We start from the raw sequence: 15,940 nt of genomic DNA on the forward strand, positions 1-15,940 counted from the left end.
AGCACGTGGGATCCTCCCAGACCGGGGCACAAAGCCATGTCCCCTGCATCGGCAGGCAGACTCTCAACCACTGCACCACGAGGGAAGCCCCCCAGTTTTTCTCTTAATGTCTCTTGGTAAAAAGATTTTTTGGGGGTGGGTGAGGGGTAGGAGTAGGAAATTAAGATTATATACACATATCTACACTTGCAAATTTAATGCTCAATGTTTCACATTTTGTAAACAAAGTTCTATGATATATACATGGCTGTGACATGTGACAAATTTGTACTGCCAGCAAAGTGAGGCAGGTGTGCTGGAGAAGGTAAATGAGCTGGTGAGCAGGCTGATGACAGAATGGGAAGCAAGAAAGTAGGCTTCATTCCTACCTATGTATTCAGAGTGGTTAAAGGAAGACTTTTAGTCACATTATGGTATTTAAACACTTACATACTGTTTAAAAGACAGATATACATAGAAAAGGGTCTAGAAGAAAAATACACCTAGGTGCTAACAATGAGTGCCTTTAGGTGCGTGAGATATCTTTTTCCCCCTTTATTTTCTGAAATTTCTGTAAGGAACATGCCCATTTTGTAATAAAAACTTTAGTTGAAAGATACACAGAAATTGTTCAGATGGAATTTTAGTTAAAAAGCAAGCTGATGGATGGGAAATTCCCTGGCGGTCCAGTGGTTAGAACTCTGCTCTTCCACTGCAGGGGGCACTGGTTCAATCACTGGTAGGGGAACTAGGACCCCACAAGCTGCATGGCGTGGCCAAAAAAAAGCAAGCTGATGAAAAAAAAGCAAGCTAGAAAATTTCTTAAATTAGAAGATACAAAAAACTAGCAAACGAAACTGAAGTGGTAGATGAACATTCAATTTAATGTGAAAATAAGCACATTATAAAATGTAATGTGTTGGAGCCTGAACCAAGATGGCGGAGTAGAAGGACGTGCTCTGACTCCCTCTTGTGAGAACACCAGAATCACAACTAGCTGCTGGACAATCATCGACAGGAAGACACTGGAACTCACCAAAAAAGATACCCCACATCCAAAGACAAAGGAGAAGCCACAATGAGACGGTAGGAGGGGCGCAATCACAGCAAAATCTAATCCCATAACTGCTTGGTGGGTGACTCACAGACTGGAGGACACTTATACCACGGAAGTCCACCCACTGGAGTGAAGGTTCTGAGCCCCATGTCAGGCTTCCCAAACTAGAGGTCTGGCAACGGGAGGAGAAATTCCCAGAGAATCAGACTTTGAAGCCTAGTGGGATTTGATTGCAGGACTTCGACAAGACTGGGGGAAACAGAGACTCCACTCTTGGAGGGCATACACAAAGTAGTGTGTGCATTGGGACCCAGGGGAAGGGGCAGTGACCCCAGGGGAGACTGAACCAGACCTACATGCTAGTGTTGGAGGGTCTCCTGCAGAGGCGGGGTGTAGCTGTGGCTCACAGTGGGGACAAGGACACTGGCAGCAGAAGTTCTGGGAAGTACACCTTGGCGTGAGCCCTCCCAGAGTCTGCCATTAGCCCCACCAAAGAGCCAAGGTAGGCTCCAGTGTTGGGTTCCCTCAGGCCAAGCAACCAACAGCGAGGGAACCCAGCCCCACCCATCAGCAGTCAAGCAGATTAAAGTTTTACTGAGCTCTGCCCACCAGAGCAACAGTCAGCTCTACCCACCACCAGTCCCTCCCATCAGGAAACCTGCACAAGCCTCTTAGATAGCCTCATCCACCAGAGGGCAGACAGCAGAAACAAGAAGAACTACAATCCTGCAACCTGTGGAACAAAAACCACATTCACAGAAAGACAGACAAGATGAAAAGGCAGAGGGCTTTATACCAGATGAAGGAACAAGATAAAGCCCCAGAAAAACAACTAAATGAAGTGCAGATAGGCAATCTTCAGAATATGATAGTGAAGGTGATCCAGGACCTCGGAAAAAGAATGGAGGCAAAGATCGAGAAGATGCAAGAAATGTTTAACAAAGACCTAGAAGACTTAAAAAACAAACAAACAAAGATGAACAATACAATAACTGAAAAAAAATACACTAGAAGGAATTAATAGCAGAATAACTGAGGCAGAAGAACGGATAAGTGGCCTGGAAGACAGAATGGTGGAATTCACTGCTGTGGAACAAAATAAAGAAAAAAAGAATGAAAAGAAATGAAGACAGCCTAAGAGACCTCTGGGACAACATTAAACACAAAAACATTCGCATTACAGGGGTCCCAGAAGGAGAAGAGAGAGAGGAAGGACCCGAGAAAATATTTGCAGAGATTATAGTCAAAAACTTCTCTAACATGGGAAGGAAACAGCCACCCAAGTCCAGGAAGTGCAGAGAGTACCATACAGGATAAACCCAAGCAGAAACACGCCGAGACACACAGTAATCAAGTTGGCAAAAATTAAAGAAAAATTATTGAAAGCAGCAAGGGAAAAATGACAAATAACATACAAGGGAACTCCCATAAGGTTAACAGCTGATTTCTCAACAGAAACTCTACAAGCCAGAAGGGAGTGGCATGATATACTTAAAGTGATGAAAGGGAAGTACCTACAACCAAGATTACTCTACCTGGCAAGGATCTCATTCAGATTCGATGGAGAAATCAAAAGCTTTACAGACAAGCAAAAGCTCAGAGAATTCAGCACCACCAAAGCAGCTCTACAACAAATGCTAAAGAAACTTCCCTAACTGGGAAACACAGGAGAAGAAAAGGACCTACAAAAACAAACCCAAAACAATTAAGAAAATAGTCATAGGAACATACATATTGAAAATTACCTTAAACGTGAATGGATTAAATGCTCCAAGCAAAAGACACAGGCTTGCTGAATGGATACAAAAACAAGACCCATATATATGCTGTCTACAAGAGACCCACTTCAGACCTAGGGACACATACAGACTGAAAGTGAGGGGATGGAAAAAGATATTCCACGCAAATGGAAATCAAAAGAAAGCTGGAGTAGCAATACTCATATCAGATAAAACAGACTTTAAAATGAAGAATGTTATAAGAGACAAGGAAGGACACTACATAATGATCAAGGGATCAATCCAAGAAGGTAAAACAATTATAAATATATACGCACCCAACATAGGAGCACCTCAATACATAAGGCAACTGCTAACAGCTGTAAAAGAGGAAATCGACAGTAACATAATAATAGTGGAGGCCTTAAACACCTCACTTACACCAATGGACAGATCATCCAAAATGAAAATAAATAAGGAAACAGAAGCTTTAAATGACACAATAGACCAGACAGATATAATAGATATTTATAGGACATTCCATCCAAAAACAGCAGATTACACTTTCTTCTCAAGTGTGCACGGAACATTCTCCAGGATAGATCACATCTTGGGTCACAAATCAAGCTTCAGTAAATTTAAGAAAATTGAAATCATATCAAGCATCTTTTCTGACCACAATGCTATGAGTTTAGAAATGAATTACAGGGGGAAAAAATGTAAAAAACACAAACACATGGATGTTAAACACTACGTTACTAAATAACCAAGAGATCACTGAAGAAATCAAAGAGGAAATCAAAAAATACCTAGAGACAAATGACAATGAAAACATGACAATCCAAAACCTATGGGATGCAGCAAAAGCAGTTCAAAGAGGCAAGTTTATAGCTATAAAAGCTTACCTCAAGAAACAAGAAAAATCTCAAATAAACAATCTAAGCTTACACCTAAAAGAACTAGAGAAAGAACAAACAAAACCCAAAGTTAGCAGAAGGAAAGAAATCATAAAGATCAGAGCAGAAATAAATGAAATAGAAACAAAGAAAACAATAGCAAAGATCAATAAAATTAAAAGCTGGCTCTTTGAGAAGATAAACAAAATTGATAAATCATTAGCCAGACTCATCAAGAAAAAGAGGGAGAGGGCTTCCCTCGTGGCGCAGTGGTTGAGAGTCCACCTGCCAATGCAGGGGACACGGGTTTGTGCCCCGGTCTGGGAAGATCCGACATGCTGCGGGGCGGCTGGGCCTGTGAGCCATGGCTGCTGAGCCTGCGCGTCCGGAGCTCCGCAGTGGGAGAGGCCACAACAGTGAGAGGCCCGTGTACCGCCAAAAAAAAAAAGAAAAAAAGAAAAAGAGGGAGAGGACTCAAATCAATAAAATTAGAAATGAAAAAGGAGAAGTTACAACAGACACTGCAGAAACACAAAGCACCCTAACAGACTACTACAAGTAACTTTATGCCAATAAAATGGACAACCTGGAAGAAATGGACAACTTCTTAGAAAGGTATAACCTTCCAAGACTGAACTAGGAAGAAACAGAAGATATGAACAGACCAATCACAAGTAATTAAGTTGAAACTGTAATTTAAAATCTTCCAACAAACAGAAGTCCAAGACCAGATGGCTTCACAGGTAAATTTTATCATTTAGAGAAGAGCTAACAGCCATCCTTCTCAAACTCTTCTAAAAAATTGCAAAGGAAGGAACACTCCCAAACTCATTCTACAAGGCCACCATCACCTTGATACCAAAACCAGACAGACATACTACAAAAGAAGAAAATTACAGACCAATATCACTGATGAATATAGATGCAAAAATCCTCAACAAAATACTAGCAAACAGAATCCAACAACACATTAAAAGGATCATACACCATGATCAAGTGTGATTTATCCCAGGGATGTAAGGATTCTTCAATATATGCGAATCAATCAATGTGATACACCATATTAACAAATTGAATAATAAAAACCATATGTCATCTCAATAGACGCAGAAAAAGCTTTTGACAAAATTCAACACCCATTTATGATAAAAACTCTCCAGAAAGTGGGCATAGAGGGAACCTACCTCAACATAATGAAGGCCATATATGACAAGCCCACAGCAAACATCATTCTCAAAGGTGAAAAACTGAAAGGATTTCCACTAAGATCAGGAACAAGGCAAGGATGTCCACTCTCGCCACTATTATTCAACAGTTTTGGAAGTCCTAGCCATGGCAATCAGAGAAGAAAAAGAAATAAAAGGAATACAAATTGGTAAAGAAGAAGTACAACTGTCACTTTTTGTAGATGACATGATACTATACACAGAGAATCCTAAAGATTTCACCAGAAAACTGCTAGAGCTAATGAATGAATTTAGTAAAGTTGCAGGATACAAAATTAATGCACAGAAATCTCTTGCAGTCCTATACACTAATGATGAAAAATCTGAAAGAGAAATTAAGGAAACACTCCCATTCACCACTGCAACAAAAAGAATAAAATACCTAGGAATAAACCTACCTAAGGAGGTAAAAGACCTGTACTCAGAAAACTATAAGACACTGATGAAAGAAATCAAAGATGACACAGACAGATGGAGAGATATATGTTTTTGGATTGGAAGAATCAATATTGTGAAAATGACTATACTACCCAAAGCAATCTACAGATTCAATGCAATCCCTATCAAATTACCAATGGCATTTTTTACAGAACTAGAACAAAAAATCTTAAATTTGAATGGAGACACAAAAGACCCCAAATAGCAAAGGCAATCTTGAGGGAAAAAAACAGAGCTGGAGGAATCAGACTCCCTGACTTCAGACTATACTACAAAGCTACAGCAATCAAGACAATATGGTCCTGACAAGAAACAGAAATATAGATCAATGGAACAGGATAGAAAGCCCAGAGATAAACCCACACGACTATGGTCAACTAATCTATGACAAAGGAGGCAAGGATATACAATGGAGAAAAGACAGTCTCTTCAATAAGTGATGCTGGGAAAACTGGACAGCTACATGTAAAAGAATGAAATTAGAACACTTCCTAACACCGTACACAAAAATAAACTCAAAATGGATTAGAGACCTAAATGTAAGACCATACAGTATAAAACTCTTAGAGGAAAAATAGGAAGAACACTCTTTGACATAAATCACAGCAAGATCTTTTTTGATCCACCTCCTAGAGTAATGGAAATAAAAACAAAAGTAAAAGAATGGGACCTAATGAAACTTATAAGCTTTTGCACAGCAAAGGAAACCATAAACAAGACAAAAAGACAACCCTCAGAATGGGAGAAAATATTTGCAAACGAATCAACGGACAAAGGATTAATCTCCAAAATATATAAATAGCTCGGGCAGCTCAATATTAAAAAAACAAACAGCAACCCTATCCAAAAATGGGCAGAAGACCTAAATAGACATTTCTCCAAAGAAGACATATAGATGGCCAAGAAGCACATGAAAAGATGCTCAACATCACTAATTATTAGAGAAATGCAAATAAGAACTACAATGAGGTATCACCTCACACCAGTTAGAATGGGCATCATCAGAAAATCTACAAAGAACAAATGCTGGACAGGGTGTGGAGAAAAGGGAACCCTCTTGCACTGTTGGTGGGAATGTAAACTGATACAGCCACTATGGAGAACAGTATGGAGGTTCCTAAAAAACTAAAAACACAATTACCATATGATCCAGCAATCCCACTACTGGGCATATATCCAGAGAAAACCACAATTCAAAAAGACACATGCACCTCAATGTTCACTGCAGCACTATTTACAATAGCCAGGTCATGGAAGCAACCTAAATGCCCATTGACAGAAGAATGGATAAAGAAGTTGTGGTACATATATACAATGGAATATTACTCAGCCATAAAAAGGAATGAAATTGGGTCATTTGTTGAGACGTGGATGGATCTAGAGACTGTCATACAGAGTGAAGTAAGTCAGAAAGAGAAAAACAAATATCACATATTAATGCATATATGTGGAACCTAGAAAAATGGTACAGATGAACCAGTTTGCAGGGCAGAAATTGAGACACAGATGTAGAGAACAAACGTACGGACACCAAGGGGGGAAAGCCGTGGGGGGTGTGGGTGGGGGGTGAGCTGAATTGGGCGATTGGGATTGACATGTATACACTGATGTGTGTAATATTGATGACTAATAAGAACCTGCTGTATAAAAAAATAAATTAAATTAAATTTAAAAAAATTTTTAAAAAGTAATGTGTTTTATCAGTACCTCATCTGGTGTCACTTTTCCAATCCTATAATCAGGACAATATAAGGAATTAGCCAAGGCATTTCGGTAAGCTGCAGCATGCAAATTTTCAATGACGTCTGAAAATAAGTAAAGAAGCAGTTACAGAAGTGTGATTAAAATAAAGACAACATGACGTTTAGAGCCTAGAATGCAACTAAACTATACAACTTTGGTCATCGAATTCAAGTATTAAGAGGACTGAAAATATAATTTCATTTAACCTCTAACAACTGTTAAAATTCTGCCACTCGAATGTGCTGAGAAAAATAAAGTTTCTATGATAGCTGCTTCTAAATGTCAGAGTCCACCTAAACCCTTCTCTAACTTTAATCGACCTGGTATGATCTGGAAACCATATATGGGTTTTAGATTCAGAAGTCTGAATCTAATTACAGTTCTGCCACTGATTTGCTGTGTGACCTTGACTAAGTCATCTAATCTGAATTTTGCTTACTTCTAGATTCCCTCTCGAGGTAACAAGGGAGTGGTCAGGGTAAGAGGAGATATGAAAGTATCCGTGTTAGGTCATATTACTAGCTTACAGGGGTCAAATGCTACTGTCAAATTGTACACCTCCCTGGCACTGTTCCTACTTTCCTGGTTCAGTGCCTTTGCTTGAGGTATGTCTCTTTTATTTGCTTATTATTTGGGTGTCCCTCCATGCCAGGCACTGTGCTGGAAATACAGAGACCAGTAAGACACATGTGTGCCGTCAAAATGTTGAGGGGGAAAAACTGTAAAATAAAGTATTATGGGTGTGATGTTAGTAGGTATATCAAAAGTGCAGCAGGGGCACTAGGGAAGGGCAGTGGGAATTGGAAAGGAGTAATAAAAGTAAAATCTGGGATGAGTCTTACAGAATGAGTAGGTGTTTCCCAGGTGAATGATCTGGGAACAGCATTTCAGGCAGAGGACACAGACAAAGGAATAAAGTATGACAACAGTCTGATTCAAAGGGAAATTGCAGCTAGGAGGGAAAGAGAGCAAGAAACAATGGAGGGAGGCAGAGGCCAGAGTTACCATATATGCTAAGTTAAAGAGTTTGCCTTTAAAGGATTTTCACTGGATTTTCATGTCAGAAGGATCACTGTAATGGCAATGTAAGATGTACATTGCCATTGGTGGAAGATGTACACCTGGGGGCAGAGACACAAGCCAGGAGACTACAATAACTGTCCAGGCAGAAAGGATAAGGGCTGGAGCCTCACTGCTACCAGTGGGGAAGAAAGCTACTCTGGATACTGAAATCATCTTTTGTACAATTTTACCATTCTATCTATTTCTTTGGTAGAGGTCTGGAGTAACGAAGTTATCTCCATGAAATAATATGAGCTAACAGGAACCAAGCACTCATTATGTTCCAGACACTTGACAGGAGACCCTCTCTTGACAGGCCTGCATCTGAGAAGTCCATCCCATTCTGAGCCCCTGCAGCTGGTCACCTGCTTACACCTCAGTGGTCTACCTGCACACTTCCGCTCCTACCAGAAGCGCTACGACTTCTGAGAATCAGTGGTGCTTTTTTTTAAAGATTTGTTTTGCCAGATGTGCTTGTCAAGATTAGATAACTAAACATTATATAAACACAAACATGAATACAAAAAAGTTTTTTTTTTAATTAAGTTGATTACTTTGGAAAGACACAATAAAAGTGAGTTGGCTAAACAATAATAGCAGCAGCAACAACAATAAACTGCTGCCAGATTTAGTGTAAGCAAAACAACCACTGAAAAAACACCAGGGGTGGGGTGGGGTGGGCGGTAGGGTGGATGGGTGGGGAGATGGGGGTTGGGGGAAGACACAGGCAAAAGGCCTAGGATTCTATAGTCAATTTACTTGCTATCAAAGATGAAAAATAACAATACAAATGTTTAGAAATGAATAATATGTTTTAAAAAGTGGACAAATTTTTGGAGAGGGTATTTTCAAACCCAAGGAGAAAAAGAATTTCGATAGCAATTTTATTCTTCTACAAATTGATCTTCTCAAAAACCCAGTATCTTAGAAACAACGGAATATAATCTGAAAGTGTACTTACGAGTCTGAGGATTCTGAAAAGCCACAGCTTTGTCAATCCTTAGCTGAGACTGAAGGGCAGCTACCTCCCAGCGACGAAATTCTGGTGCTGTGGTGACGTTGAGCAGGAACTCCATTAGAATATCACTACAGAAGACATGAAAATAAGGGTTACCAGTCAAAAATTTAAAACCAACATCCATTCTACATAACTGTATTGCTCTCATTATTAAACTTTAGGCAGTTTGTGAATAATAATCCGAAACCAACATCGGAGGTCATAATGCCACATTAAAAAAAAGACTACAACTGAGCAACTTAGTATTTCTTTAAAAGCAGATGTTCTAAACACACAAAGGTACTTACACATCATCCCGCAGGCATTCCACAGTATAAGCCATGTTTTCCCTTGTTGAAATCACACTGAGTCAAAAATAAATTACAGTGAATTATCTAAATCAGAAGAACAAGCTTTCCCTTATATCTTCGTTAAGTCAACCAATTCTTTTGGAAAAAATTATTTTGAAGTACATAAAGTATAAATAATAGTATAACAAAAATACACTCAACTAAATTTAAAAGATATTTTTAAAAATCTTAAGAAAACCGCAAATATTTCAACCTTAAAAAAAAAGGAAGAAAATCCTGACATGTTACACATGGATAAACCTTGAAGACATTTTGCTAAGTCAAGTCAGTCAGTCATGAAAGGACAACAAATACTATATGATTCCACTGATACGAGGTACCTAGAGTCGTCAAAATCATAGAAAGAGAACACAGAATGGTGGTTGCCTGGGGCCGGGGGAAGAGGGGGATGGGGAGGTAGTGTTTAATAGCTACAGAGTTTCAGCTGGGGAAGATGAAAACATTCTGGACATGGGTGGTGGTGATGGTTGCTTAATGACACTTATTGCCATAGAACTATACAATAAAAGATGCTAAATTTTACGTTAAGTATATTTTACCACAACTTAAAAAAAAAGGGCAACTTTAAAGTTGAAGGTCTCTTTGTACCATTCCCAGGCTAACTCTCACACTTTCTCCCACTCTAGAGACAAACATAATCATAGGCATTACATATCATTTTGTTAAAAACCTCATATCTTAAAAAAGTATTGAAACTTGTTTTTCCACAAAACATTTTGTTTTTAAGTCTGCTATGTTGAAACAGATTGAGTTCATTCTTAACTGCTGTGTAGTAGTCCCAGCATATTACTATATCATACTTCACTTACCCATGTCTTTAAAGATAGGCATTTAGATTGTTTCCGGTCTCAATAACGACAAAGAATCCCTTTGTGCATGTGGATTAAAAACTGTTAGGTTGTAGAATATGCTCATGTTCAATATTAATAGTCCTTGATTCTTTCCTATGTAGATGTATCAATTTATACTCCCACCAGCAGTATAAAATGGTTATCACACTGCTGATTATAAGTAAATATCATTGTTTCTGGCTTCCTCTTCTGGGAACAGCCTGTTCCTCTCTTGTCTGTCCATTTACTCTTTGGTTGTTTTTTCCTAATTTGTAGCTCTTTATTTTTCCAAATAATCCTCTCTATGTTACATATGTTGCAAATATCTATTCCTAGTTACTTAAATTTTTACTTTAAGGCATAAAGATGTTTTACATTTTATGCAGTCAAATTCATCAGTCTTTTCCTTCTTGTGCCTTAAGAAATTGTTAACCACCTTGATAACAGAGAAAAGTTCCTTTACAATTGATTATCTTCTAGTGTTTTCACTATTTCCGATTACTTATTTTTAACAAACCTTAATTTGCCACCAACTGCTTCAATTCCACGGGTTATCTTGAAAGATGAAGCTCCTTTTGTAGTCTTAGAAATGAAAAAACAATTGTTTTTAGTAGTTTTTTAATGCTAAGCTTGCCAAACATCACTTTATGTCAAAATCTAAAGTCTAATTGTCATTAAATTCAAAAGGAACGCTAACTGAATAGTGAATCCTTTTTAGTTTAAGAATTATAAAACAAAGTTGACCAAAAATCACAAGTATAGACTTTTATACAAAGTACATTTAGGTAAAAATTCCATTATCAAATAAAGCTTACTGGATTCATCCATTTATTCTGAAAGAGATTTGCATATGAGAAAGAGTAATTTTCTTTCCGTTTCTGGCACTTCTTTTTTAAAATTAAAAATTTTGTTTTTTACTGATTTCTTATGCTCTAGCACTAATATTCGGATGGACACTAATTTAATGCTTCTCTATGGTAAATATCCCGTGGTTTTTTATAATGTATTAGGGGACTGTACTGGGTTGAAAGTGTCCCCCCAATTCATGTCCACCCAGAACCTGCAAATATGACCTTATTTGGAAATAGCCTTTGAAGATATAAATATTTAAAATGAGGTCATGCTGGATTAGAGTGGGCCCTAAATCTAATATGACTGGAAAAATTCAATAAGAGGGATATTTGGACACAGAGACACAGAGAGGGCCATGTGAGAACAGGGGCAGATATTGGAATGATGCAGCTGCAAGCCAAGGAATGCCAAGGATTGCTGGCAACCACCAGAAGCTAGGAGAGACAAGGCAGCAAGATTCTTCCTAGAGCCTTTAGAGGGAGCACGGCTCTACTGACACCTTGACTTTGACTTCTAGCCTCTAGAACTGTGAGAGGATAAATTCCTGTTGTTTAAGCCACCCTGTTTGCAGTAATTTGTTATGGCAGCTCCAGGAAACTAATATAGGGATGTTGCTTTTAGTTTTTCTTTTCTGTAGGACCAAGGTGTCACAGATTTCTAAACATATTGAGGTAGTAAAGATGCTTACCAAACTGGATGCAAGACGAAGCAAGTGAGAGGTTCCTAAATTGTTGGAGTCCTCATATCTGCTGCCTGCTTTAATGAACAAACCAATTCTTGATGCAGGAGCATAGTTTTCAAGAGAAGCAATCACTAAACCATTTGGTAATTTGGTAAACTGTATTTAAAATAAAGTAGGGATGTGATTAATGTCTTTATATTACCAAGGACAGTAAGGCACGTATGTGTCCAGTGAGCAACTCAGTGGGACTAACCTCAAGGTCCTGAGGATGTGGAGGCGCTCCTGCAGGGGCAGTTGTGGCTTTAGCTTTGGGAGCAACTTTGAGGGAATAAAATCTCTAAACACAAAAAAGACAGGTTACCACATTTCTCAAAAGAATAGTACATTGTATCCAAGTGGGCCCAAGCAATAGAGGGTGTTCAGTGGTAAAAGAACTCCATGGGAGGATTTAGCTGATTAACTTTACTATGAAATTACTATCCACTAGTTTACCCATGCCACTCTTAAATCTCTAGTTATTTGTGATTTGTAGAGCCTGAAGGAATACTGAGTTGAACATGTTCATTTCGTACTATGTAAAGAATTACTGTATTTTCTTTTACCTTTTAACTACCTTATTAAAACTTCAAGTGGTCCTCTCTAGCCCTAATTCTTTGGAATTTTTTGAAAAAAAGTGTGGAATAGCCACATTCATACCCTTTTATAGATTTCAGCATTATTGCTTTCCTTATCTGCCCAAAAAGTCTCATCTTTTTAGTCTATTTTCCAATATGACTTCATTTCCTTCATCAGTTTAGTAATCTTTAAGAAAGACAAAGTAGGGCTTCCCTGGTGGCGCAGTGGTTGAGAGTCTGCCTGCCGATGCAGGGGACATGGCTTTGTGCCCCGGTCCGGGAGGATCCCACATGCCGCGGAGCGGCTGGGCCCGTGAGCCATGGCCGCTGGGCCTGCGCGTCCGGAGCCTGTGCTCCGCAACGGGAGAGGCCACAACAGTGAGAGGCCCACGTACCGCAAAAAAAAAAAAAAAAAAAAAAAAAAAAGACAAAGTATATATCAAAGAAAACTTCCTCCAGCCCCCAATATTTCCCATAGTATCTTCACTCTCTTCTGTGCTACATTAAGATTATACAACCAAAGGTTTTATCTTCTTTGACTAATATACCCTGAGATTAACAAGAGCTTCATCCATAGTAGATTCTCAGTAATATATAATATGCAGCCACTGGAAGGGTAAAGGGGTCCTCTTAAATGTCACATAATGGATCCAAAATGCATAACTTTATTCAGTTTTTTTTTGGCGAATGATATACAATGCCACAGAATTCATTGTGACTATGTCTAAGGATCTTAAGGTTACTACTGGAGATGCTGAGAGTCAATCCTTGGTACTCCCAGGATCAAATGAACATGCTGCTAGAGTTTCCCAAGGACCCCCCTCAGAGGCTGCAATGCCTCTACTCCGTGTTGTCCAGGACGGCTGTCTGTTGTGCATTCAGCATCAGTGCTATACTATCGATAAGCTGGTTCCTAGTTTTCATTTTCTGTTAGTGCTTTCAAATTATAAATTCTAATTAGCTTTGCTTTATCATCATCAATTTCATTTCCTGGGTGTGGTATAGTTAACCCTACTATTGATTCTAGCTTTTGATTTTCCACAAAGAAAAAAAACTGTTGTGGGCACAGCAGTTCAAATAATCCATAGTTTTACTGCTAAGGTACATTTAGGTGCTCTCCTCTCAAATGTGCCTGAACAGTGATACTTTGTTGGTTAGGTTCTTCCTATAATTTGCTCCATTCAAATCTGTTGCAAAATATTATCCTAGTAATTGTCCATACAACTCCTATTTTGTTTAAATAACAAAAGATGTATAAATTTATTCTTATATAAAATAAGTGTTGTAAGTAGAAACAATTGCTTTCAAGCTTATTGCAATTTGTTCACATTGGTCCTCTTCAACTGTTATCTTTGAGTTCTTTTTTCTACTGGAAGGTGGGGATGGATGCAATGGAGGAAGATCTTTTGGGGCCTTCTGCCAGTCTAACCGGGCTTCTCTCTAAGGGTTATTAATCACTGGTAGTCTAGGGGTGCTAAGAAAAGTAAGAGAATTACAGCCTAAATTACAGCCATTTGTATAATTCATATTTTATCTAGTTAAACATTAAGCACAGGGAAACTCCATTCCCCGGTCTTCTGCACCTCCTTCTAGAAGGTTACCAAGTTACTCAGTAACCCAGGTACTCTTGGCACTTTGGGCTGGAAAATTCTTTGTTGTGGGTGGCTTTGTGCACCGTAGGATGGTCAGCAGTAGCACTCCCCCCCAGGCTGTTACAATCAAAAATGTCTCTAGATACATTGCCAACTGTCCCCTGGGGGGCAAAATTGGCCTCGCTGAACTTTTTTTTTTTTTTGCGGTACGCGGGCCTCTCACTGCTGTGGCCTCTCCCTCTGCGGAGCACAGGCTCCGGACGCGCAGGCTCAGCGGCCATGGCTCACGGGCCCAGCCGCTCCGCGGCAAGTGGGATCCTCCCGGACCGGGGCACGAACCCGCGTCCCCTGCATCGGCAGGCGGACTCCCAACCACTGCGCCACCAGGGAAGCCCCTCGCTGAACTTTTTTAATCTCAGAGACTGAGACTGTCCCCCCTTGACAACCACCGGTTCACACTGATATAACACTGACCCTAGAGGAGTTTTCCCCAAGCGACAGCTGTGTTTCACTCGGGCTTCAAGGAGGAGCCTTAAGAAGCTCTAGAGGGCACGCCAAGAAACCCTCCTGGATAAACTCTAACAAGAGATCAAGAAAAGCACACTTTATACAGCCAGGACACCACAGTAACAATCAAGTTCCAGGCACAGTGGAAAAAGCTATAAAGGCATTAGCTCATTTCTTCTTTATGATTTTACTCATAAGCCCACTTAACCGTTGGGGAAGCTGATGCTCCGTGATACGCCAAGAAGCAGAGGCCGCAATTGATAGGTTAGGGATGGGGGACTAGGTCTACGCCGGCCTCCTGCGGCCCAGATCTCGCGGTCTCCTTCTGCACGCCAAGTGCAGCAGTGACCTTCAAAGGTGTCTCCACCCGAGTCGTTTCACCTCTGCTCTTAAGCCCTCCCCCTCTCTTCAGGTTTTCCGGCATTTAGTCTCCTCTGCTCAGAGCAGGAGCTGGCCTTCCAACGCCCGATACCCCCAGCCTGCAGCCCACTTGGCCGGCAGGATTCACCTGAAAGGCAGAACAAAACCCAAGGCCCCGGGACCCCAAACCAGGCACCTCCGGTCCGTATTACCTTGCTGACAATCTGCTCCCCCACCCTCCTCCAAGCCCACCAGATGTACTCACCGAGAGGGACCCGACTCTGGCTATTAACTTCATGGCTCAAGATTCCTCTGGGCCGCGGTCACGACCGCCTTAGAATAAAGCAAGATGGCGGCGGGCGGCGGAAGCGGCCCAGAATGCCCCGCGACACTCTTTCCCACGCCTCCTACGTGAGGGGACTCTCTATACGACCGACCGCACTCTACTGCTCCTTGGAGGAGGTTGGAACAGTCCAACTCCTCCAAGACGCAGGATACGGAGACGCATAATTTCGTAACGCAGTTTTAAGAAGATAATTTAAGTTACCGCTTTTTGGGTTCTCTTCCTGGCCCGGATATCCGCTCTGTAATCCTCTTTTGACTACGTCTGCCACAGCCCATCGCACCCCCCCCCACTTTGGATTCTTCCGATCCGGCTGTCCAATGAAAGAGCCCCGGTTCGCCGGATTCCACCCGCGGTCTCTGGGCTCCAGCCTTCTGAATTTCAGGACTTCCTGCATTGTGGAAGCCGCTGACTTTAGGAGACTTGTCTGTATCTGCCCTTCTACAGAGACATAGGCTTTGAAGCCGGGTGTGATCGCCTCTTGCTTGGTGAGGTCCTCACTAGCTCATTAGCTCCATAGGAACAGAGCCCTTGTCCAATGAATTCGCCGCTCTAACTCCCAGACCAGGCCTGGGACACACATAGGTGAGACCGAAACCTAGGAAATACTTACGACTAAGGTCTCTGGTTTCATGGAGTTTATATTCTAGGCTGAGATTACGTAGAAAATGAA

At 40.5% G+C, this 15,940-nt stretch overlaps 1 protein-coding gene across 1 annotated transcript in view; it reads right to left on the reverse strand.

Moving 5' to 3' along the window:
- UQCRC2 (ubiquinol-cytochrome c reductase core protein 2) overlaps window positions 1–15,308 on the reverse strand; it is a 30,328-nt gene extending 15,020 nt beyond the window's left edge. Inside the window, exons 1-7 of the mRNA XM_081257648.1 lie at window positions 15,190–15,308; window positions 12,105–12,188; window positions 11,858–12,007; window positions 10,835–10,899; window positions 9,425–9,481; window positions 9,081–9,205; window positions 7,022–7,119 (exon numbers count right to left, since the gene is read on the reverse strand). Coding sequence (XP_081113774.1) covers window positions 7,022–7,119; window positions 9,081–9,205; window positions 9,425–9,481; window positions 10,835–10,899; window positions 11,858–12,007; window positions 12,105–12,188; window positions 15,190–15,222 — 612 coding nt within the window. The 5' untranslated portion in view covers window positions 15,223–15,308. The remainder of the gene's footprint in view (window positions 1–7,021; window positions 7,120–9,080; window positions 9,206–9,424; window positions 9,482–10,834; window positions 10,900–11,857; window positions 12,008–12,104; window positions 12,189–15,189) is intronic.
- Window positions 15,309–15,940: the final 632 nt, after the last annotated feature.

The sequence above is a fragment of the Mesoplodon bidens genome, assembly GCF_964165515.1.
Source record: "Mesoplodon bidens genome assembly, chromosome: 15".
In the NCBI taxonomy this organism is placed as follows: Eukaryota; Metazoa; Chordata; class Mammalia; order Artiodactyla; family Ziphiidae; genus Mesoplodon; species Mesoplodon bidens.